We start from the raw sequence: 26,288 nt of genomic DNA, 5'->3' as shown, positions 1-26,288 counted from the left end.
AATATTAATTCTTGGGATGTGGACACCGCTGGCAAGTCAGGAATTTATTTCCCGTCCCTAGTTGCCTGTTGGAAAGTGGTGGTGGGCCTTTTACTTGAACCAGTCCAGTCCATGTGGTCAAGGTACTTCCACAATGCTGTTAAAACAATGAATATACCAATCTTCAGAATAAATGTTTTGGAAATGCAAAGCTGAGTGATCAAGTAGTGTAGAAGGTGATTTGGCACTATTCTTCCATGGCAGAACAATGCCATGCTTTGTGGAGCTAATGACATGTTAGATTAAACAGAAAATTACCCAACTTAACCCAACTCCTCAAATAGCTTTAAAATGTCACATCGGGGTAAAGCTCACATTATAAGTGATGATGATCATGCAACTGGGCTATGAATTCACACTTTAAATGCTGCATTTTGTAAATTGGGGGTTGTTGTGCCACAGAGATGTAAACTGCAAGAGAGCAGATTAAAACTGGAAGTTTGCATTTAATTCAAGATATAATAATTTAACACTATTCAAATTAAAAAGCTCTCAAGTTACCTAGTGTTTTATTAACTACTTTCATATGACTATGATGCCAAATTACCACAGGATTCTGACCCTAATAAAGGAAAGATACAGAGAATGCTTTTGTTAAGAACAGATTTTCCTACAGCTGGTCTCAGGGGATCAGTGTCAGGCTTTGCCAATTTAAAACAGTATTCATGGGAACAATATTTGATGCAAATTAAAAAGCAATACAGAAAAGAGTAAAACAAAACACTTGCATCGAAAAACCCATGGCGGCAAAAGCCCCAATTGCCTGTCTTCGATATTGCACATTTTTCAATGGGCACCATTAACTTCATCAAAACGACCCCATATTTCACCAAGTTACTAATTCCCTCTGAAATACATGGCCTTTCACAATGGGAGCTACCAAACAGTCGCATTATTTTTATTGACCTAATGGCTTATTTTTAAGCATATAAAGTATGGTCAATAAAATCAACGAACTTTCAAGCACTGTGTCATGTAGATAATAGGTAAGGGCACGATTAAGGATGAAATGGAAGATGCCACAGCCCCCTCTCTGACCCCGAATGATCAGTCCTCAGCAAAGGCCTTAACTTTATCCCCTTACGCCCCCACCTCAATGAATTTCGAGCTCGACACGATACTGAGCTCTTCTTCCGTCGCCTTTGCCTCCGCCCCCACTTCTTTGGCCAGGACTCTTACCCCACACAGCGGACCCTTTCTCCCGTTTTCAGAATTCTCGTTCCACTTGGACCCCTCCCTCTGGCCTTCATCTTTTTATTGCGAATTGCCGGCGTGACATCAGCCGTCTCAATTTCTCTACTCCCCTCACTCAATCTAACCTACCTCCCTCTGAACTTGCAGCACTCTGTTCTCTCAGGTCCAACCCTGACATTGTCATTAAACCTGCTGACAAGGGCGGTGCTGTTGTTGTGTGGAGAACAGACCTCTACCTTGGGAAGGCTGAACGCCAACTCTCTGACACCTCCTCCTACCTCCCCCCGGACCATGACCCCACCGCTGAACATCAAGCCATAGTTTCCCAGACCATCACTGACCTAGTCTCCTCTGGAGATCTTCCCCACCATGGCCTCCAACCTCATAGTTCACCAACCCCGCACAGCCCGCTTCTACCTCCTTCCCAAGATCCACAAACAGGACTGCCCTGGGAGACCCATCGTTTCAGCCTGTTCTTGCCCCACGGAACTTATTTCCTCCTATCTCGATTCTTTTTTCTCCCCTTGTCCAGTCTCTTCCGACCGACATCCGTGACTCTTCTGGCGCCCTCCACCACTTTAACAGTTTCCAGTTCCCCAGCCCTAACCGTCTCCTTTTCACCATAGACTTCCAGTCCCTTTACACCTCCATTCCCCACCAGGACTGCCTGCGGGCCCTCCGCTCCTTCCCTGAACGGAGGCCCAACTACTCCCCATCTACCACCACCCTCCTTCGTCTGGCTGAACTTGTTCTTACGTTGAAGAACTTCTCCTTTGACTCCACTCACTTCTTCCAAATAAAAGGTGTCGCTATGGGAATCCGTAGGGGTCCCAGCTATACCTGCCTTTTTGTGGTCAGACGACGTGGTCATTTATTTCATTGCTGTTTGTAGGAGCTTGTGGGTAAATTGTCCCATTAAGCACCCCAAAATTAGTACAGCACAGGTTAGAACATTCCTTGTTCCAGTCCTACTCAGGTCCCCTCCCTCACCTCTATTCTCGGTATGTTGATGACTGTATTGGTGCCGCTTCCTGCTTTCGCTCTAAAAGGAATGCAAAATTTCATCGACTTCGCTCCCAATTTCCACTCTTCCTTCGCCTTCACATGGTCCATCTTCATGTCCTTCCTCGACTTCTCTATCTCCATTTCTGGGGATAGGCTGTCAACCAATATCTATTATAAGCCCACCGGCTCCCATATCTACCTTGATTGTACTTCCTCCCACCCCACTTTCTGTAAGGACTCTATTCCCTTTGCACAGTTTCTCCATCTCCGTCGCATCTGTTCTGACGATGCCACCTTCCGCACAGTGCTCCTGATATGTCTTCCTTGTTTCTCAACCAAGGATTCCCCTCTACTGTAGTTGACAGGGCCTTCGACCGTGTCTGCCCTATTTCCCGCACTTCTGCCCTCACCCCTTCCCTTCCCTCCCAGAACCATGATAGGGTCCCCCTTGTCCTCATCTTCCGCCCCACCAGCCTCCACATTCAACGTATCATCCTACTCCATTTCCGCCATCTCTAGGGCGATTCCACCACCAAACACATCTTCTCCTCCCCTTTCAGCACTCCGAAGGGACTGCTCGCTCTGCAACGTCCTGGTCCACTCTTCCATCAGTCCCAACACCCGCTCTCCACCCCAAGGCACCTTCCCGTGCAAGTGCAGGAGATGCAACACCTGCTCCTTCACCTCCTCCCTTCCCACCATCCTGGGCCCCAAACACCCCTTCCAGGTGAAACAGCAGTTTACTTGTACTTCTTTCAATTTAGTATATTGCATTCGCTGCACACAATGCGGTCTCCTCTACAATGGGGAGATCAAATGCAGATTGGGTGATCGCTCTGCTGAACACCTCCGCTCAGTCTGCAAGCGTGACCCTGGCGTACCGGTCGCTTGCCATTTTAATTACCCGTCCCACTCCTACTGACCTCTCTGTCCTTGACCTCTTACACTGTTCCAATTAAGCTCAACAAAAGCTCAAGGAACAGCACCTCATCTTTCCTTTAGGCACTTTACAATCTTCCAGATTAAACACTGATTTCAATAACTTCAGATCATAACTACTGCTCCCATTTTTTTTTGGACAGCAAGTGCTGGTAATGGTTCTGCTACTGCCATTTACAGCTACTCCTGACCAATCTTTTGTTTCTTAACCTGTCCCATTATCAACTTCCTTGCCTTGCACCATCATCCCTTTTGTCATTTAATCTCTCTTGCCCTTTCCCCGATCACAGACCTTCCCTTTTGTTCTTTCCTCCCCTGCTCTCCCTCCCCCACCCACCTTTCCCTGGCTCTGTACTTGCTTAAAGACTTTAACTCTTTCAACATCTTCCAGTTCTGAGGAAAGGTCTTCGACTTGAAACGTTAACTCTGTTTCTTTCTCCACGGATGCTGCCTGATTTGCTGAGTTTCTCCAGCATTTTCTGTTTTTATTTCAGATTTTCAGCATCCACAGTATGTTGCTTTTGATGCCACAGGTTGTTTGCTGTGAACTGGATAGATCAATGCCCAGTGACTGTAATCAGTGCTACAATGCAAGCAAACCATGAAAACAGTAGGGGCTATAAATTCCACCATTAGCTAATTTTAGTACAAAATATCCACCAAAGAATTGAATAAAAGTTAGTTTGTGCAAGGAAACTGGGATTTATTTTGGACTCATTCGGATCTGAAGTCTTCAAAATATGCTTTTTATATACCAAATGTAAGAAGATTACTATCCTCTTGCAGTGGGCCATCGATAACGTACATGCAATTAACTGCTTGATGTCAGTAAAAGCTCTCTTCCCTCCTCCACAGTACAATATTCACGACAGTTGAAATTTATCAAGCAATAATATTTTTAAACTTGCATTTCATAAAAAGGCTTCATGCAATCCTATAACGAGGGAACCCGTTGAAAAGAAAGGATATGACGGGATACCTATACAACCTCATTACCACCCCAGGAGGGCCCCTGCACTACCTACTGCACACTTTCTCTTAATTCCATTCGTGATTCCACTCCAACTGCATGCAAATTATATTTAAGGCCAAATACACGGTACACTAGTGAAAGAAAAGAGCAAGAATTTTATTTTTTTTAAATTCGTTCATGGGATGTGGGCGTCACTGGCAAGGCCAGCATTTACTGCCCATCCCATATTTCTCGAGAAGGTGGTGGTGAGCCGCCTTCTTGAACCGCTGCAGTTCGTTTCAGGATTTTGATCCAGCGACGATGAAGGAACGGCAATAAATTTCCAAGTCGGGATGGTGTGAGGCTTGGAGGGGAATGTGCAAGTGGTGTTGTTCCTATGTGTCTGCTGCCCTTGTCCTTATAGGTGGTAGAAGTCGCGGGTTTGGGAGATGCTGTCGAAGAAGCCTTGGCAAGTTGTTGTGGTGCATCCTGAAGATGGTACACACTGCAGCCATGGTGCGCCAGTGGTGAAGGGAGTGAATGTTTAGGATGGTGGATGGGGTGCCAATCAAACAGGCTGCTTGTCCTGGATGGTATCGAGCTTCTTGAGTGTTGTTGGAGCTGCACTCATCCAGGCAAGTGGAGAGTATTCCATCACACTCCTGACTTGTGCCTTGTAGATGGTGGAAAGGCTTTGGGGAGTCAGGAGGTGAGTCACTCGCCGCAGAATACCCAGCCTCTGACCTGCTCTTGTAGCCACAGTATTTATGTGGCTGGTCCAGTTAAGTTTCTAGTCAATGGTGACCCCCAGGATGTTGATGGTGGGGGATTCGGCGATGGTAAAGTCGTTGAATGTCATGGGGAGGTGGTTAGACTCTCTCTTGTTGGAGATGGTCATTGCCTGGCGTGAATGTTACTTGCCACTTATCAGCCCAAGCCTGGATGTTGTCCAGGTCTTGCTGCATTGGGGGCACGGACTGCTTCATTATCTGAGGGGTTGCGAATGGAACGGAACACTGTGCAATCATCAGCGAACATCCCCATTTCTGACCTTATGATGGAGGGAAGGTCAGTGATGGTTGGGCCTAGGACACTACCCTGAGGAACTCCTGCAGCAATGTCCTGGGGCTGAGATGATTGGCCTCCAACAACCACTACCATCTTCCTTTGTGCTAGGTATGACTCCAGCCACTGGAGAGTTTTCCCCGATTCTCACTGACTTCAATTTAACTAGGCCTCTTTGGTGCCGCACTCAGTCAAATGCTGCCTTGATGTCAAGGGCAGTCACTATCACCTCACCTCTGCAATTCAGCTCTTTTGTCCAAGTTTGGACCAAGGCTGTAATGAGGTCTAAACAGAGTGGTCCTGGCGGAACCCAAACTGAGCATCGGTGAGCAGGTTATTGGTGAGTAAGTGCTGCTTGATAGTACTGTCGACGACACCTTCCATCACTTTGCTGATGATTGAGAGTAGACTGATGGGGCGTTAATTGGCCGGATTTGATTTATCCTGCTTTTTGTGGACAGGACATACCGGGGCAATTTTCCACATTGTCAGGTAGATGCCAGTGTTGTAAATGTACTGGAACAGCTTGGCTAGAGGTGCGGCTAGTTCTGGAGCACAAGTCATATGCCATGGCAATTCGCATAGGAATCTAATTGATTACAAAACAAGTCCCATGAGCAGGAATGGGAGGATCGGGTGAGTATTCAGCGATAATTCACTGCCCCATAGAACCTTCTTAAGGAACCAAGTGTGACTAAGAAAGAGGTTCTGCTGAGAGAGTATGAGCAGCTAGGGACTAAATTAAAAAGCAGAACCACAAAAGTAATTATCTCTGGATGAGAGATGAATGCGTAGCTCAAAGATTGGTGTGGGAGAAGTGAGTTTCGATTCATGGGGCACTGGTACCAGTACTGGGGAAAGAGAGAGCTGTTCCATCAAGATGGGCTTTGCCTGAACCATGCTGGGACCAGTGTTCTGGCGAATCGAATAACTAGGACTGTGGATAGGGCTTTAAACTAAATGGGGGGCCGGGGGTTCAGGCGGGGGGAAATTTAGAATGTTGAAGAGAAAGGACAAGGAAGTAGTACAGCGAAGAGATAGGGGTAATGTTAACCAGAGTGTGACAGGAAGGTACAGAGCGAACAAAAGAATGCACCAGCAAATGGGGTCAGAGTAGGAAAAAAACGGTAAAAAGACAAAATTAAAGGTTCTTTATCTGAATGCGCGCAGCATTCATAAGATAGATGAATTGATGGCACGAATAGAAACAAATGGGTATGATCTTGTTACCATTACAGAGACTTGGTTGCAAGGTGACCAGGGTTAAGGACATCTCCTCTTTCTCTGACCCCATTTGCTGGTGCACTCTTTTGTTCGCTCTGTCCCTACCTGTCACACTCTGGTTATCATTACCCCTATCTCTTCCTTGTACTACTTCCTTATCCTTTCTCTTCAACATTCTAAATGGGAACTGAATATTCAGGGGTATCTAACATTTCGGAAGGATAGGAAGAAAGGAAAAAGTGGTGAGGAAGTTCTGTTAATAAAGGATGAAATTAGTACAATAGTGAGAAATGATCTTGGCTGAGAAGATCAAGATGTGGAATCAATTTGGGTGGAGGTAAGAAATAGCAAGGGTAAGAAATCACTGGTGGGAGTAGTCTGTCGACCCCTAACAGTTGCTACACCATAGGGCAAAATATAAATCAAGAAATAATGGGGGCTTGTAAAAAAGGCAATGCAATAATCATGGGCGATTTTAACTTTCACATAGATTGGACAAATCAAATTGGCAAAAGTAGCCGAGGATAAGTTCATAGAGTGTATTCAGGACTGTTTCTTAGAACAATACATTGTGGAACCAACCAGGGAACAGGCCATTTTAGATCTGGTAATGGGTAATGAGACAGGATAAATTAATGACCTCAAAGTAAAGGGTCCCTGAGGAAAGAGTGATCAAAATATGATAGAATTTCACATCCAGTTTAAGAGTGAGGATCTTGGATCTGAAACTACTGTACTAAACCTAAATAAGGGCAATTACAATGACATGAAGACAGAATTGGCTAAAGTGGACTGGGAAAACAGATTAGAAAGCATGATGGTGGATAAGCAGTAGCAGATATTTAAAAAGGTATTTTATGACTCTCAACAAAAATATATCCCAGTAAGGAGGAAAGACTCCACGAGAAGGGTGTACCAACCATGGCTAACTAAGGAAGTTAAGGATGGTATCAAGTTAAAAGAAAAGGCATACAACGTGGCAAAGATTAGTGGTAAGCCCGAAGATTGGGAAAACTTTAGAAACCAGCAAAAGACGACTTAAAAAAGGAGAAAATAGATTATGAGAGTAAACTAGCAAGAAATATAAAAACTGACAGTAAGAGCTTTTACAAGTATATAAAAGGAAGAGAGCAGCTAAAGTATAGATCCCTTAGAGGATGAGACTGGGGAAATAATAATAGAAAACAAGGAAATGGCAGAGGCATTGAACAGATATTTTGTATCTGTCTTCACAGTAGAAGACACTAAAAGCAAACCAATAATAGTAGATAATCAAGGGGCAAAGGGGAGGATCTAAAAACAATCAGTAACACTAGAGAAAAAGTACTAGGTAAACTAATGGGTCTGCAGGCTGACAAGTGCCCTGGACTCGATGGCTTGCTTCCGATGGTCTTAAAAGAAGTGGTTACAGAGATAGTGGATGCACTGGTTGTAATCTTCCAAAATTCACCAGATTCTGGAAAGGTCCCAGCGGATTGGAAAACTGCAAATGTAACGCCCCTATTCAAGAAAGGAGGGAGACAGAAAGCAGGTAAACATAGAAACATAGAAAATAGGAGCAAGAGTAGGCCATTCGGCCCTGCTCCGCCATTCAAAATGATCATGGCTGATCGTCTAACTCAGTACCCTGTTCCCGCTTTTTCCCCATATCCCTTGATCCCTTTAGCATTAAGAAATATATCTATCTCCTTCTTGAATACATCTAATGACTTGGCCTCCACTGCCTTCTGTGGTAGAGAATTCCACAGGTTCACCACCCTGAGTGAAGAAATTTCTCCTCATCTTGGTTCTAAATGGTATACCCCGTATCCTGAGACTGTGACCCCTGGTTCTGGACTCCCCAGCCATCGGGAACATTCTCCCTGCATCTAGTCTGTCTAGTCCTGTTAGGATTTTATATGCAGGTAACTATAGGCCAATTAGCCTAACATCTGTCATTGGGAAAATGCTAGAATCGATTCTTAAGGAAGTAGTAGCAGGACATTTTGAGACTCAAAATAAAATCAAGGAGAGTCAACATGGTTTTATGAAAGGGAAATCATGGTTTGACAAATTTATTAGAGTTCTTTGAGGAAGTAATGTGCAGGGTGGATAAAGGTAGAAGCAGTGTATTTGGATTTCCAAAAGGAATTCGATAAGGTGCCACATAAAAGGTTACTGCACAAGATAAGAGCTCATGTTGTTGGGGGTAATATATTAGCATGGTTAGAGGATTGGCTAACTTACAGAAAGCGTAGAGTCGGGATAAAGGAGTCATTTTCAGGGTGGCAATCTGTAACTAGTGGGGTGCCGCAGGGATCAGTGCTGGGGCCTCAACTATTTACAATCTATATCAATGACTTGGATGAAGGAAGTGAGTGTACTGTGGCCAAATTTGCTGATGATACAAAGATAGGTGGAAAAGTAAGTTGGGAGGAGGACACAAAGTGTCTGCAAAGGGATATAGATAGGTTAAGCAAGTGGGCAAAAATTTGGCAGATGGAGTATAATATGGGAAAATGTGAAGTCATCCACTTTGGTAGGAAGAATAAAAAAAGCAAAGTATTATATAAATGGAGAAAGACTACAGAATGCTGCAGTACATAGGGATTTGGGTATCCTCATGCATGAAACACAAAAAGATAGCATAAAGGTGCAGCAGGTAATTGGGAAGGCAAATGGAATATTGGTTTTTATTTCAAGGGGGATGGAGTATAAAAGCAGGGAAGTCTTGCTACAATTGTACAGGGTGCTGATGAGACCACACCTAGAGTACTGCGTACAGTTTTGGTCCCTTTATTTAAGGAAGGATATACTTGCATTGGAGGCGGTTCAGAGAAGGTTCACTAGGTTGATTCCAGGTATGGAAGAGTTTTCTTATGAAGAAAGATTGAGCAGGTTGGGCCTATACTCACTGGAGTTTAGAAGAATGAGAGGAGATCTTATTGAAACATGTAAGATTCTTAGGGGGCTTGACAGGGTGAATGCTGAGAGGATGTTACTCCTCATGGGGAATTCAAGAACTAGGGGGCATAGTTTCAGAATAAGGGGTCACTCATTTAAGACGGAGCTGAGGAGAAATTTCTTCTCTCAGAGGGCTGTGGACCTTTGGAATTCTTTGCCCAAAGGGCGGTGGAGGCTGAGTCATTGAATACATTCAAGGCTGAATTTGCAAATTTTCGATCATTAAGGGAGCCAAAGGACATGGGGAACTGGCGTGAAAGTGGAGTTGACAGAATCAGATCAGCCATGATCTCATTGAATGGCGAAGCAGGCTCAAAGGGCCAAATGGCCTACTCTTGCTCCTATCTCTTACGTTCTAATGTAATATGCCAATGAAGTGCATAGGTCCTTTAATATAGGACAATTGGAGCTTTCACTTCTGAGATAGAAAGATTTTTGCTAGGTAAGAGTGTCAAAGGATATGGAGCAAAGGCTGGAAAATGGAGTTGAGGTGCAGATCAGGCATGATCTAATTGAATGGCGGAGCAGACTCGGGGGGCTTAATGGCCTCCTCCTGTTCCTAATGGCCCAGATTTTGCTGGAGTGGGGCATCTTGCGGCGTGCCCAGTTAGTTAGACTTGTTAGTGCATGTTTGGGTTTTAACATTTTTTGCCCGCAAAGTTGCTGGAAGAGCGAGCTGATAACAGCACAGTGAGGGCAACGGGGCATCTGGGACCTTGAACAATGGGACAATCAGTGTATCTCCTTAATCAATGAGATTTAAAGATTGAGAAATAAACAGAGGAAGGATTGAGGAGGGTGAATTAGAGTGGGTGAATTCAATGTCAAATCAGGTACAGAAAGAAAAATGAAGAGAGGGAATGAAAGATTGGAATAAGAGAGAGAAAAAAGAGACAGAAAGGAGAAGAAAAAAAAATTAAAACTTAAAAATGTGACATTTTTAAAATCTCCAACAACAATTCACAACCTGAAGCAATGAGACTCCACACTTATAATTGTTCATTTTCTGGGCAAGAGAGGTTGTTTGGAAGTCATTAAGAATGATCATGTTATTGAAAGGCTACTTATGCTGTTAATTACTAGACATATCTTTCTATGGCGACTTTAGTGGGTAATTAATGTGAAAATGCAGCAACTTCATGAAAACACGGGGAGGCTAAGTGCGAGATGCCGTTTTCGCAAAGCTAATGGTGGAGCGGCGCAAATTGGCCAGCAACTTGTGGGGTATCTTTTCCTCGCCACAAGTTGCTGGCCGATTTGTGCATTAAGAACAGTGTGCGTTATTGAGACGCCTTTATTTTTTGAGCATAATCTAGGCCATTGTTCTTGCGTTTCTATCTGCACCATATGATTTTTTAGTAAACTACGGGGTGCTTGTTAAGGGAACAAAGGAATTTCACTCAAGTAAACAGCGGGTTCAATAACAGACAGCGCATATATGAAACTAAACACCTTAAGTATATTTCTCCACATACAAAGAAGAGGATTAGGGGAACTGAGTGATCATATATCAGGAAAGGCGGGGGGCAGGGTTGGAAGCAAGACTTGTGGTTGCATTTCAAGAAAGGAGGCCATTCTAACGAATGGTCTGACCCCAAAATATTAACTTGTTTTTCTTCTTTGCAGATGCTGATGGACCTGCTGGTCACTTCCCACATTTCCGGTTCCTATTTGGAGAAAGAAGGTGGAAGGAGTGGAAGTATTTCATTTTATTACATTGTTTTCAGATGCTCATGTAATGCTAAATAACTATGTTCATGACGTGATGCTTTTAGACTTATGTTGGCATTTCCTTCTTAATGTACATATATATATATATATAATATATATATATATATAGTGTATATGTTATTGTTAAAAACAAGCCTTACAGTGGGTTTGTGAGAGTGGTGCTTCGGAATTGTGACCTCAGCCAAACGTTAGTGAGTACCCCTGGGATACGGGAATAAAGAAGTTTCAAAGTTAAATTCTGTGTGGAGTTTTTTTGTGTTTAAGCTCTCTACAATAACCTCTTCAAATTGTAATACACTTTTGACTGTAATTGCTCATATAAAGGGCAATGGTATTTCAGTGATATTCCAAATCTAGATGAACTTTTTATATCAGTTCCTGAACAGATGTTTTCACATTCTTTTCGCTTGTCCTGGCCAACATTTATCCCCCAACCAACATCACTAAAAGAAATTCTCTGGTAATTTATCTCATTGCTGTTTGTGGAACCTTGATATATGCAAATTGGCTGCTAGGTTTCCCTACATTACAACAAGTCACTATGCTTCAAAAGTACGTTATTAGCTGTAAAGCATCTTGGGATGTCCTGGGGTTGTGGAAGGCATTATATAAATGCAAGTTCTTTTATTCTTTCTCCTTTGAATGAACACTTATCAGTACAGACTCAAGTATAACACGTTGCTTATAATTTTGTTCAGTGTGTATAATCCTGCATATGAGCAAATGAGAATACTGTGAACAATCTACATATAATCAAAATAATAGGCTTGGCACTAGGAGGATAATATGGATCATACAAAACAAAATGATACAATTAATTTAAAATCTCTCTCAGGTCAGTTTTCCAAATGGACCCCATGTCTCATGAACTCTTCAAAATGTCACATGGTCACCTACAAACAATTACTGAAGAATTATAAACAATAATGGTAGAGCAGAATAGGTTTCTCTACCACCCTTTCCTAAACCTGCACTATCAGTATTCAGACTATGAGTAGAATATTCAGAGTTTTTACATTTGGGAGGGAAAACAATTTCCAAACACATACATAAATATCCTATCTGAAAGAAAGTCTGAACATCATAATCCCTTTTGAAACATAATTAAAAATATTTTCACTGAAACAGATGACATTATTGGGAGAATTGGCTTGTTGGAATAACTGAGCCTGTAGTTTGAGAGAGTTAAATTAACATGCACAGTTCAAATTATATAATGGCTAAGACACTGAGTTAACGACTGCATCTCAGTTTCTCCTCAAGGAAGCTATCAGCACCTACTATTTTAAAAAAAAGCAACAGACAGAACAAAAATGAAAGATGTTGTTACTTTTGGATTTCTTAAAAAGGGGTATAAGTTAGTTAAATCTCCTTCTTCAAGAGTTTCTAATGCTCAGATCAGCACTTTGATAATGTGTTGGAGTACAGCAGTCACAGACGCTGAAATGTTACAAAGATTGTCAAAGTTACTTCCACGTCACGGGGGAAAAATTCAATAAGGGTCCGTTTTGGGCGGTGGTAGCGCGGCTACCACCCCGCGCCCGACAGACCCTACGCAAGCAGCATGTGAACTTCGTGCTGCCTGCTACTTACCATGAAATCTCCATGCAGCCAGCACAACCTGAGGCGCTGCACAGAGAATGAGGAAGTTGGAATGGGGCGTGCACAATGCACGTCATCAACAGCCTGCACTTCTTAAAGGTGCAGGCATATTTCAAATGGTAGGTACACAGCTTACCTGCAGGAGGGAAAGATGGCCATGAGAATAGCTGGACCGGCATGAGAAGGGGCTCCACGCTTCTCCGATGATGCTCCGGAGACCTTGGTGGAAGGCATGGACGAAAGGAGGGCCAGCATGTACCCGCAGGGAGGCTGGAGACCCTCTAGACTCCAGCTCCGCAGGCATTGGCAGGCTGTGGTGCAGGAAGTAAACGCGAGGAGCATTGCACCACGCACGTGGGTGCAGTGCTGAAAGAAGTTTAATGATTTGACACAAGTGGTCAAGGTGAGTGAATACAAGTGTCAAGTGGCACATCCAACCAATTGCACCACTGCTCCACGCACAACACCTCCTGTCACCCACCCACCAACAAACAATGCCCATCCATGCGCAATGCTGCACTCGGCATGCTGCATCTCATCCGCACATAGTACCACACTTGCAGGCTGCACAACCACCACTCAAGTCACACAAACTGGCAGCTATTCGACCAGGCCAGGCACATTACCCACACACCTTGCAGGACACTCACTGACACACTGTCCTCTGTCTTGCAGGAGAAGGTGGCGCATAACACCCGGGAGCAGGAGGGATCTGAGGGTGGACGGGGACGCTTACACGTCCTCAACCCCCTAGAGGAGACAGTGCTCAGGATCATTGGTGGGCCGTCGCGGCAGCCATCACAACATGCCGCGCTGAAGGTCCCGGTGAAGGGGGTCTCTGCATATCTAATGCTCCTTCTCCTTTTCCACATCTCCCTCTCCCCATAATCTTTTCTGACTCATATGCTGCACATGCTGTCAGCACACACCTGTTACTTGCTCCTCTCCCCACTCCACAACTCAATCTGTTTCCCTTTGTCATTGCAGATATCCAAGAACACGTGACGGCACCGTCCGAGGAGGACACTGAAGCCACACCGTCACTCGATCTGACACTTGCTTCCACCAGCTCAGAGACTGACACTGCGGGTCCTTTAGAGCTTAGGCTAGAGGAGGGATCTGCATGTGGTGAGACACCGAGCACAAGTGCGCAGGAGCTGGGGCAGGGGGAACGGATATCACAGGTGCCAGCTCGCCGAAGGGCGAGGTCGCTCACTAGTTCTGTTGCAGAGGAGTCAGATGAGGATGTCGATGGGCCAGGCTACAGAAGGCGGCTGATGGGCATACACCACCAATTGCTTGGGGCACTGGAAAGCCTGCCAGAAAGCCTGCGCACAATGAGAAGGGGCAGGGAGGAGTCCAGCTCCAACTTGGTACAGGGCTTTGCGCAGAGCTTGGAGCCCATCTTTTCCAACATAGAATGGGTGGTCACCTCCATCAGCGCACCTGTGGAACCGACCATGATGCAGCGTCTGATGACTGATGTCACAGCTTCCATTGCAACACAAACATCTGCCATCCAAGGTCTGACTGCTGCCTTGGAAGCTCAGACTGCTGCTAATGTGGCTCTGGGGACCACTGTGGAATGGGGCTTCCAGGGCGTCACAGCACTCCAGCAATCCGTTCTCCAGCTGATCACCAGGATTGCTGAGGCGCCTGCTGTCCTCTCTCAGAATACAGCCTTCCTGCTCCCACCCCTGCCACTCCGCCAGTGCCCCTGTTGTTGCCTCTCAGCCAGCCAGGCCAGATTGCTGCAGCCTATGCTGAGATGGTGCAGTCTGAAGCAGGGCCCTCCCGGCCCAGAGCTGCTTGACGTCGTCCTCCAAGGCCATCTGCATGCTCCTCCATTGAAGGCCAGCAGCCTTCCACCACCCATGCGCCAGCCACTGGGGAAGCACCTCATAGGAGCACTAGGATAGGTAAAGGCACATGAACAAAAGGCACTAAGGGAATGCACAAGGGTGAATAGTTCTGTTATGTTTGCATAATTTCATTTATTCATCGATAAATGAGACTTCGATTTTGCATTTGGTGGTGGTTTTTATTTATGCAATGGCTGAGAGGGACACCAATGTGTAATCAGATGGAGTGCGATTTGATTGTCTAGTGGGAGTGGAAAGGTGGGGTGTGTAGGACTGTTGAGTGAGTTGGGGGATGTAGTTCAAATTATTGATAGCGGGCACGTATCAGGCGAGCACGCAGAGCCCTGGCAGATAAGGCGTGTGGTTCCTATTGCACCCAAGCCATTTCCTCTTCCGGCTCCACCCCCTCCTCTTCCTCAGCCTCTTCCTTCTCCTGCTCCTCCACCTCTTCCTCCCCAGCCTCCTCCTCCTCCACCTCTGGCACACGATCTTCTGCAATCATTGGTGGCAAAGGCTGGTCCCTCATGATGGCGAGGTTGTGCAGCATTCGGCATACCACCGCAAATCTGCCCACCCGCTCAGAGGAGTATTGCAGGGCTCCTCCAGACTAGTCCAGGCAGCAGAAGCGTTGTTTGAGAAGGCCTATGATGTGCGCCGTGATTTTGGGTGTGGCAGCATGGCTCTCATTATAGGCCTGCTGTGCATGTGTGCGTGGGTTCCTGAGCTACGGCGTGAGGGGATAGCCCTTGTCGCCCAGTAGCCAGCCTTTGACTTGCCAATTCGGGTGAAAGATAGCTGGCATGTTGGACTGCAGCGTGACGAAGGTGTCGTGACTGGTCCCAGGGTAGCGGGTATCGACCTCCATGATGCGATGCGTGTGGTCGCACACCAGCTGCACGTTGAGGGAGTGGAAGCCCTTTCGGTTGACAAAGATGGCTGAGTTGATGTGCGGGGCACGCAGGGCAATATGTGTGCAGTCAATGGCACCCTGCACCGTGGGGAAGCCAGCAATGCGGGCGAACCTGTGCTTGCGCGTTCTGCTTGTCTCTGTGGAGAGGAAAGGTGATGAACTTGTTCCTCATCTGGTACAGTGCGTCTGTGGCCTCCCTTATGCAGCAGTGCACTGTATGCTGCAAGATGTTGCACTTGTCACCAGCAGAGGCCTGAAATGCTCCTGAGCCGTAGAAATTCAGCGCCTCTGTGACCTTCACAGCCACAGGCAATGCTGTCCTCGCCCTGCTCTGAGGCTGCAGTTGTGGCCGCACCAGTTGACAGATCTCGGTGTCGGCTTCCTTGGTGAACCTCAGGCATCGGATGCAATCCTCCTCGGTCACGTTGAGGTAAGAGAATTGGTCCCGCAAGGCCCTCATTGGATAGGGTCTCCTGCTCAGTGCTCTGCGGCTCTTCGTCCTCCGTCTCCTCGCAGCTTGACTGCTATGCGTGGCCTCTGCATGCTCCCAGTCATGCTCAATGCCCAGCGGGAGCCCTAGCAGACCAACCATGGTTGGCAGGAATGTTGTCCAACCACATTTGTAACTTTCTGACCCGTAAGGCAGTACCTGCCAAAACACTCTCAAAAGTAGTGTAGGAACTCTCAATAAGAATAGGGAGCTTCAAAAAACACTTCCTACTCCTCCAGAAGCCAGAAGCAATAATCCAGCAACTTACCTGCAACACCTGCATGGCCCCTTTAAATAGCGCTGGGTGGGGTCCTTCAGGCACCGTAAGATATGTTTAGATGGTCGGGGATAAGACTGCGTTGAGTTGAGCGTTAAGGTCCAAAATGTTGTGTATCACTTTAAATCAGCATTACACACTGATTGCACGCATTGTCGCCCCACTTTACATGCTTCAAGCGTTCGGTATTTGCGCATGCGCTAACTCCTATACCAAGATGGCGTCTGGTGCACCTCATGCAGGAAACGTGCGTGCACATCCAAGACGCCATTTTAGATGTTGGAGAGGCCTTGTAGCGCCGAAACCACGGGCGTTACAGGGCCCAATTTAGCGCCCATAGTGTTTTGCAACTAAAATGACATTATATATACAAGTGCAGCTTGACAGTGCTTTGGAAGTTTTCACTTCCAGCAAATGCACTAATGACTTTTTAGAACTTCAGGCAAGTCAGCTACACATTGCTTAAGTGCACACAAACTGGTGCCTGGCTGATGTGCATTCAGGATTTTTTTTCTCTAATATGGTTTCAATTATCAGAGATATATAGCTGCATTTGGAAAAAGATTTGAACGCCTGAGTGACTAAAAAGTTCCCTCTCACTTTCTATGCAGCTTGGTATGTAATGGTGTAGCTATCATGCATCATAAAGTCTCTGAGGGCAGTTAACAAAAGGTGTATCAGGACTACTGGCCTGTCTTTAGTAACTTGGCAGTCACGGATAATAAAGCTCTTTGGTGGAAGGCTCTAATACTATTTTTGAAGCTATCTGTCGCTGAATATCACAATAAGACAAGCACACATAAAAAAAATTCCTACTTTAAAAAAGTCTGAACTTTGATTGTTAATTTGGAACATATAAACTTACTTAGTGCTCCATTGGCTACTTAAAATAAGGTGGGGAACTGAAGACAGATCGTCACTGAATTAAGATCTAATCTTTTCATATCCCATGCTTCTGCTTGTTTCCTGTTATTCTGGCAAAAAAACCCTTGCTGGTTCATTCACTAAAGCATTACGTCACCACCTTTTGCCACTAACTTACCTCTCTTAGCACTGGGTCACTGATGGAATTCAGGTTGACAGCTCCTTCATAGGTCAGATAATAGAAGACATTGAGGCCTCGAACAGCCTCAGGCCCTTGCTGCTTATATCCAAAAATCAGATCAATCCATTGGTGAAGCTGGCAGGAAACAAACTCACTCTCCAGAGCCTGTAAACCACAACAAAGGGGGAACATCAGTGTCAGATGAGTTATTCAGTTTCTGAAGTATGGATTCATTTTATATAACCCATCCCTTGGCTGACCTATATTTAGACTAACAACTAATTAGGCAACCCACTAGGTCAGTGGTTTAAAAACTTGGGTGCCCACTTTCCTGATCTTTTCCCTTGGAGAATGTCTATTCCCTGAGATCGAAGGTCAAGACAAAAGGAGGCGGATACCTGTTACACTGCCTTCAAGCCTTTACGTTGTTCCGAGCTTTCAAGGGGGTGGGCAGAGGCCCGATATTGTTACGCAAGTGAGGCGGGAGAGAGCATTCCCTGCCCTCCTACCTCAATTTCTTGTTTGTGTAGCCACGGGGCACCCAGATACAGCACTCCACGAAGCGGAGGATGGGGGCTTGTGTCAGGATCCTCTGTGGAGTGTTTTAGTTGAAGACAGGTCTGAAGGTAAAAGGGTCTTTTTTAAAAATTTAATTACAGGTTACCTATCAGGCCTTGGGGCCTTCTGACTGCTGCTGATCATGCAGTCCAGTGTCCTGCCCTGTTCCTGGTGCTAGGCTCAGCTATGAGCAGGTGGGGGAAGCCACTGAGCATATTAATGATCGCTGCTCGGCCTGGACAGGTGCAGGACACTTGTGGTATGCTGCTCTAGAAAGCACCAGAGCACAGGGGAGCCAATAAAATCGGCCCCTTCATTTCCACCAGAAAGTAAATGTTAAGTGTGAAAATTCCCAGGCTGCTTGGCCATTAAAATCAACTATGGCCCTGGCTGTTTCAGAACTTGTCAGCCAGGTCACCTAGCACAGTGTTGTGGGGAAGGGTTCCATTGGGCACATGGCAAAGACCAGCAACCACAGAGTTTTAATAAACAACATTAATTATGGTTTCAAAGAAGGTCACAACAATAGCAGCTTACATTGATATAGCAAAATATCTCAAAGCATTTCACCTGGAGGTCAGACTAGAGCAGGAAGAGGAGGGAAGTTAGAGGAAGTGGCCAAAGGATGCGTCAAAAAGGTAGTTTTAAGCGAGCTTTTGAAGATGCGGAGAGATCAAGCAAGGTGGAAGGGTTTAAGCAAGGGGTTCCAAAGCGGGGACACGAAGGCTGAAGGATCTGCCACTGATGGTGAAGTGGAGGGAGGGTGGAAACGTGCAGAAGAATGGAGGGTTGTGGCAGGGGTGTCTAGCTGGAGGAGGTTGCAAAGGAAAGGAAGAGCAAGATTGTGGAGGCATTTGAAGACAAGGTCAAGAATTGTAAAATCGATGCACTGACAAATGGGGAGCCAATGGAGGTTGGTAAAGATTGACGGTAGTCATCAGGGATGAATAGCACAGTGTTATTTTTAGTGGGGGGGGGGGGGGGAAGGGAGGGGCCCATGTTGATCAACAGATGAAGAAAAAAATGTTTTTGACAAGTTTTACACAATAATCCTTAGGTTATTCTGAAGAATTGCAACAATGTAATTGAAAGAAATAGTAGCCAACATGAAGTCTGAAACAGACAGCTTAAAACTTTGTGTAAGTAGCTGAATCTAACATCTCAATGAAGAAACCATAATAAAAGGAACCTTCTGTAAAAGTTCAGCAATTTGAAAAAAGATTATAATAAGCATAACTATTTGGTCACTAACTAAAAGACACACATGATAAAAGAGTTCAGTTCACTTATAAGCATATGAGGCCAAATTGGAACACAGAGAAAACAGGCACATGGGAGTAAAAACAAGTCAGTAATCTAATTAATGAACTTGGATGACATGAATTGACAGATCAGGTTAGCTGATACAGTAAAGTCTAAACAGCATCATGCAAGTCACTCCCCAAATTTACAGAAGCTGTTTTAGTAAAACTTTATAAACTACATACCAAATTTTGCAATTTTTTTTTAAAAAGAGGTAGTTATTTTCAGAATTTTACATGAATTTACACATTTGATTAAGTCATTATACACTTTGTTCACTAGTATATTGGTTCTATATGTATGATGGAAACAGTAGTCAGGAGTGTGCTGGAATACTCTCCACTTGCCTGGATGAGTGCAGCTCCAACAACACTCAAGAAGCTCGACACCATCCAGGACAAAGCAGCTCGCTTGATTGGCACCCCATCCACCACCCTAAACATTCACTCCATCCACCACCGGCACATCGTGGCTGCAGTGTGTACCATTTGCAAGATGGAATGCAGCAACTTGCCAAGGCTTCTTCGACAGCACCTACCAAACCCGCAAACTCTACCACTTAGAAGGACAAGGGTTGCAGGCGCATGGGAACACAACCACCTGCACGTTTCCCTCCAAGTCACACACCATCCTGACTTGGAAATACATCGCCGTTCCTTCATCGTCGCTGGGTCAAAATCCTGGAATTCCCTACCCAACAGCACTGTGGGAGAACCTTCACCACACGGACTGCAGCGGTTCAAGGCGGCGGCTCACCACCACCTTCTCAAGGGCAATTAGGGATGGGCAATAAATGCTGGTCTTGCCAACGACACCCACATCCCATGAATGAATAAAAAAAGTACATGCTTAGGAGTTGCTGCACTTTGTTTTACTCTGGCCATGGGAGCTAATTGATCTGGAAGAGGCGTAGGTGCATACTTCTGCTTACTTCAATAGGTCAGATAATTGCCCTTTGTCAGGCTTCAGGTGGGGCACTGCTGCTTATTCATTTTCCCACATTATAATTGCCATCGTCCCCCTTTGCCCCACCTGGAGAGAATGATATGCTTGATTTTAGTAAATGCACCAATTTGCTTCTATTTCCCCAGCTCTGACAGTAGACTGTACACCACCAATTTTGATTGGTACGTGTCTCAACCTGCACCTTTTATTCCTCTCCTTTGATTCTGATTTGGTGCTTGCCACTGCACCCTCCACTTCACCATTGGAGGAGTCACTATGCATTTGCTCTGTGGAACTCTTCCCCAAAATCACAGTTTTGCTACCTCTCTTCCTGCCTTCAAAACCCTCCTCTCTTTGGCCATTCAGTCTCTGTCCCCCCCATCCCACTCTTTTGTGCTCACTATCCATCGATCCCCTTTGTAAATTCTTACGAGAGAAGTGCTATTTGGATGCAAGTTGCTGTTGTGTTCCTAAGTACTTTACTATGGGTTGCTGCATCTCTCCTGATAACAGCAACAATTATGCTAGCTCAAGTTGTGAAGGGGCCTCCTTTTCAAATAAGTAGATCCACTGGCCAAATGGTTGGACCTGCAAAATGTGTCACAGTATTTATAGTTTTCTGATTACCATCCAGAGCAGCTCAGTGAAAGAGCAAATTCAAAGTATCCCACCTGCAATGTGTAGGCCATGGAGGAATGGAACTTTTGCAGAGTGCTGAAGGTTTGGTGTAGATTTTGAGTTGGCCTTTCTGCCTTGTTATTCTTTTCAATACAATGGTTTGAGAAGGGCCATCTCTATACAACTCTTTTGATATTAAACAGAATGGAGATATGTTGTGGGATTTTTTTTTTTTAAAAAGAACAATTTGGTTTAATTTTATATTATATGGAGTCTTATCCTGTTTTTCATCTGTGTGCCAGTAATGGCCATCAACCCATCAATGTGCCCTATATGTCCTTGATGTATGTTAACTTTCACATAAAAGGATGAATAATTGAAAAATAGCCAGATTACCAACTGGAAATTCTCTGCCAGTGTATATTATAAAATAATAATTTAAATAATACAAGAGCTTTCTGGTTTTAAGCCTCTGAATGTTGAATTGCTACTAACATAAATATATTCCATATCTAAGACTGTGCAAGGAGTTGCTTCTGTCATAATTATAATTTGTGTGCAGCAAACCAATAGCTAAGTATGCAATACATTCATTATTTAGTAAGTGCTTACTGGAAAAAAATTAGCATTCAATAAATGCTACTAAAATTCTGAACTGGTTTATTAAAATGCACACATTTTTGAAGATATACACAGTCCACAAGCATAGTGTAAAATAACTACTCAGTATAACACAAAGTCACACAGAGACAAAACCCCTCCAATATGTTCAAATCAGGACAAGCTGTTTGATTGCCACTGCAGTCTCATGTCACATTAAAGCATGACAAACATTAAACCATACACTTAAATGGCAATTTATATCATTTAAATGTTTACTGCTGGAGCAGCTCATCATTCATTTAAATGTGACTTTCTGACAGCTAATTTCAGTTAATTTTCTGTATCCACTTAATTAGAACTTTCAATCAAGAAAGAAGAAGGGCTTGTAAATGTTTTGTGGATGGGATGACATTTTCTTCTTGTTACAACGAGGCTAGTGAATTGTAAACCTTTCCCCATAATGAATTATCAGATAGTACATCATGCCAGAGCAAAGACTGACCATATGGAAATCTGCTGCAATGATTCTTCTAGACATATGCTTCGGACAGAATTTTATTTATGTTCACATATAAACTAGAAACACCACCATTCCTTGATACCAAAGGATAATTTACAGACATGATCCTTACAACAATGATAATGATGCAATAGACTACATTAAATGGCAATTGAATCTCTGGAAATAAAATTACATCATTAAAAATTGAGTTATGGCTATTTATAAACTTTAAAGAATCTTCTGGATGTCTGCACTAGTGAATTTATTTGCGGGTAATGAAACAGGACCCTATACATAGTAAAGTGAGTAGAAAGTAAAATAGCAAAGTAGAACATGCAAATGAATGAATCTTCCTAAGTATATAGTAGATCACTACAAGCAGAGGTAAGTATATTCATCTTCTTATTAGGAGACCAGATAATATTTACCAGTTCAGTTATTTTTCTAGTTTCACAGGAATGCAAATAGTGGCGGCATGTTTAACAAGGAATTTTACAGGCGGTAGTGGGGGCTGACAGAATAAAACCATACGTACATGGTCAGAAGAGGAGGAAAGAAAACAGTAAAAAAAAGGCCATTCTTTAATAGTTTGTCTTATTTTTAAAATTAATGATTTTACAGAGTTGCATTTCACTAAAACACAATGCATACCTAATGTATTTTGTTCATAATAGAAAAATTCAGCAACCGAGGATTTTCCAATTGGATTGTACTCATGGCTGTTCTGTTTATACTTAATACATATCACAATTTTCTCAACTCAAGCTCAACCATGAGACAGCAACCAACGGTCCATTTGTTTGAATAAAAATGGTACATCATATTTACACACCTACACACCTGGAGAACCAGCCTACATCTTACAAATGTGAACTGATGACTTCTATTGTGAATTAAAATATACTTACACTCAACAAACCAGCAATTATAATTCATAATATAATGGGCTATGGGAAAAAAGTATGTGTGAGGAAGAGAGGAGGGAGGAAGAGGAAAAGAGGTAATTTTACATATGCCAGCTAGCAAAAAACTAGATCCCATTAAATGTTACATCCCTAGGTCTGCAGGTCACAAAACCTGCATGAAAGTGCTATTTCTTCAATGGATGTTATGGTGCTTGGAAAACAAAAAAGTTTATTTAATTTTTAGCAATTACAGAATTGTAACTGCTTTAAGGTAAGCTTATGAGAAAATCTCTCTCCACCAACGCTAAAACCCAACAAGAAAAAGACAGTTCAGCTGCACTACGTCGTTTACATAACCAAACTTTGACTTTGGAGGTGGGACATTTTTCTCAACAAGCTCTGAGTGAGGCACTTTGAAGTGTTCACATGCTCACAACCAATTACACTACTATGGGTTCAGACAGACTCCATCAGTTCCAAGCCAGTGTGCTAGCAGGACATCTCACCACAGGGGAATGACTGACACAGTCTCACTCTGCACCAAGTGAGCTTCCTGCCAACTAATCCATTCATTGCAATTGATGTCAGAAGTTGTAGTGAAATCTGTGACCTATTTCCAGTTCTTCCATCTGCAAAGGGACATGGACAGAAGGGAGAGTGAAAATAAAACACACCCAAAAAGAGTGTGCTCACATCCCCACGCCTTAATTTTGGGAAAAAAATTCAAGAGGTCACTGCATGTCAACCATACATAGCATGCCATGACAAATCTGAAATTACATATTTGCAGGCAAAAATCAAAGCTTCCAAAAAATTGTTGTAATGAATTAAGGATTTTGCCACATTTAAAATATTTACAAACTTTCAAATCAAGATGGGTTTAGAAGTGAAACTGAAGCTCACGATTCTAGATTGTACAGATCATTAATCCTGCTGGATGTCTTGGGCTATTCTTATCGCCACATCACTAAAAATATATTTTATTCTACGTCACAATTCTGCATTGCAAGCTGAATATTTAAGTCTAAATTAATAGCTCCAATGCTATTTCGTCATGATGTAAAGGCAATTAAATCTTGTCCTTTACCTACTGAATAATTGCCAGCTGAGACCTGCATAACTCAGTATCCAGTGCTTTCCAGATTATTTGTAATTTTGAATTATAGTTGGAGGAAAATTTTGAAAATTCAAACTTCAAATTTTTTAAAAATACCATGAAAAAAACAGAAGAATTGCCACAGAATAAAATATTTTCCACATGTAACAACTCAAAAAATAAAGATTTTGTTTCCATTGTGTTACTAGCATTACAGTGGAGTTGGCTCTGTTTTTGTGATAATCAACAACTTGAAATATATAATGGACAGCATAAAGTTAATTATGGGATGTAACTCAAAACAGGGGTTCATTGACACTATAAACTGTAAGCACAGTTACAGAACTATTCAGAAACCTGGAGATTAGCTGATAGCCTGCAACTTATCTCCAAATTCCTATATTGGCTTAACAGTAGAGTGCAGATGGAGATCAATTTTGCCTGTCGGTTGATGGAGCTATAGAAGGATATGGGAGGCATTACACTGGGTTCTCAACAGGCAAGTCAAAGCTTAATTCAAGTATCAGTAATGCCGGCTCAGCAAGTGTTAATTTTGTGTTTAAAGGTCTGCACACAAGAGACAAAGCTACAGGTAGTGACACTATCTTAGAAAAACAATATATGAAGCTTGCCCACTGGTATTTTGTGCAGACTTTGCGGATCGATACAGACCACTTAAGGTGTAGCTGTAGTAGCTATTACATTCCTGGTATTTTTTGGTGTTGCTCTGGTCATAACTATGATTGTTAACCCTGCTACATCTTTTCAATACTGTAGGTGGTGAAGTCCAGCACAAAATAGACCACCCTCATCAAATCAATTGGAGTGGATGAGTTTGGACTGCACTGAATCCAGAGGCCAGAGATGGATTTTCCCTACAGCCTGCCAAACAGAACAACTTCATTAGACAGACAGAGACTTTGTAGAATACTGAAGTTATTTTATATACATATATGGGTTTGGTGGAATCCATTGCTTTTGCCACTAATCTGGGTTTTAATGCCTAAACACATTTGGTCTATTGTACATACAGCAAAATTCTAGCAAGTCAATGTAAACAGGGTTCTTCTAAGCCAAAAAGATCTCTTTATAATACTGATGCATTAGATCCACCAATACCGCTGGGAGTTGTATGATAGCAGCCTTTGATTCTCCCTCCCAGTGAGGAATTGCCTAGCCACTGCTCAGCACCTTCCTCTAATGGCACAACTGAGATCTGTCAGCATATGGGTTATGATAGTTACAAATTTACATCCTGCTACTCTGTCACAATGCTGGAATACCAGTGCACTGTGCCATGGTGCCATGACAATGCCTGTCGCTCCAAATTTTTATTAGTTTTAAAACTGACAAAAATCAGCTGCGGAATCAAACACAACACACTTGTTTTGTGTAAAGCATCATAGCAAGTCACCATAAGAATCAGACATAAAACGCTGGTTGTAGTTTACTCCATTACATGGAACATCCTATTATTTCCATTGTGCAATGCAAATCTTTCATTCTTTGATGTTCACTTGTTAAGAACATGATTAAACCTTGTAGCTACTATTCTATGAAACCAAGTAGACAGACAGACACTGTCAGTTCAATTTACTGAAACTCAAATTAGCCTTGATAAAGCACCTGAGTGCCAGCATTGGATTCATTAACAAGATCTGTTGGGTACACAACCTTGAAAGCTCTGCTGACATTTCTCTAAAACATATTATATAGTTTATAGATATCAGACACAGTATTTGATCAATGAGTTACAATGGTTATTTCTGGCCAAAGTTTGAGATGCTGCTGCTGAGAGGTTTCTCCAGTACTGAAGCACTGAAATTAAAACTGGTTTCTAAGAAACATTTGGATTAAAATGGTGTAGAAATAAGCATTCTTTTGATTTCAGTATGCCCAATTCATGCTTAAAAGCAATATATAATAATTAAATAAGTATTCTGAATCAATACATGGTGCTTTCCAATGCAATGGACACACTAAGCATCGCAATGAAGTGAGCTGGGACTGAAATAGAATCAGGATCTCAGTCTTCACTGCACTTATAGTGAGCCTTATTAGGCTGAGTGCACTTTCTGCATTGTGCTGGTCCACTTTCTCATTACTTAATTCGCTTGGGGCCTTGCTTCTTGGCATTGATCTAAAATATTTGGCCAGCATCGTGCACTAAGAATTTACCTGACAATTCTGCACAGTCATCACCGATTGGACTCATGAAGGCAGTGAAGGAGTATAATGTCACTACCTGAGGGATTGTTGTTACATCACACAACAATGTCTTGGAACCAAACCTATTCCCGACATCTGTTGTAATATATTCGGAATATATTATGAATCTAAATTATCTTTAAAATGGGGTTAACTTTTGTTTTGTTTCTATAGCTTTAAACATCTCTCATTTTACCTCACACTGTTTGACAAAAATATACAGAACATTATTTTCACAGGTGCATGAGAAAACCTGGGTGTCATTTAGTTGCT

General features: G+C 43.3%; 1 protein-coding gene across 4 annotated transcripts in view; it reads right to left on the bottom strand.

Moving 5' to 3' along the window:
* lrba (LPS-responsive vesicle trafficking, beach and anchor containing) overlaps positions 1 to 26,288 on the bottom strand; it is a 753,934-nt gene that overhangs the window by 86,280 nt on the left and 641,366 nt on the right. For all 4 annotated transcript variants that reach the window (XM_067992149.1, XM_067992164.1, XM_067992158.1 and 1 more), the window contains one exon: positions 17,276 to 17,443. In XM_067992149.1, coding sequence (XP_067848250.1) covers positions 17,276 to 17,443 — 168 coding nt within the window. The remainder of the gene's footprint in view (positions 1 to 17,275; positions 17,444 to 26,288) is intronic.

This window comes from Heptranchias perlo, chromosome 1 (assembly GCF_035084215.1).
Source record: "Heptranchias perlo isolate sHepPer1 chromosome 1, sHepPer1.hap1, whole genome shotgun sequence".
Taxonomy (NCBI): domain Eukaryota; kingdom Metazoa; phylum Chordata; class Chondrichthyes; order Hexanchiformes; family Hexanchidae; genus Heptranchias; species Heptranchias perlo.
This window is presented reverse-complemented; position numbering and strand designations above follow the sequence as displayed.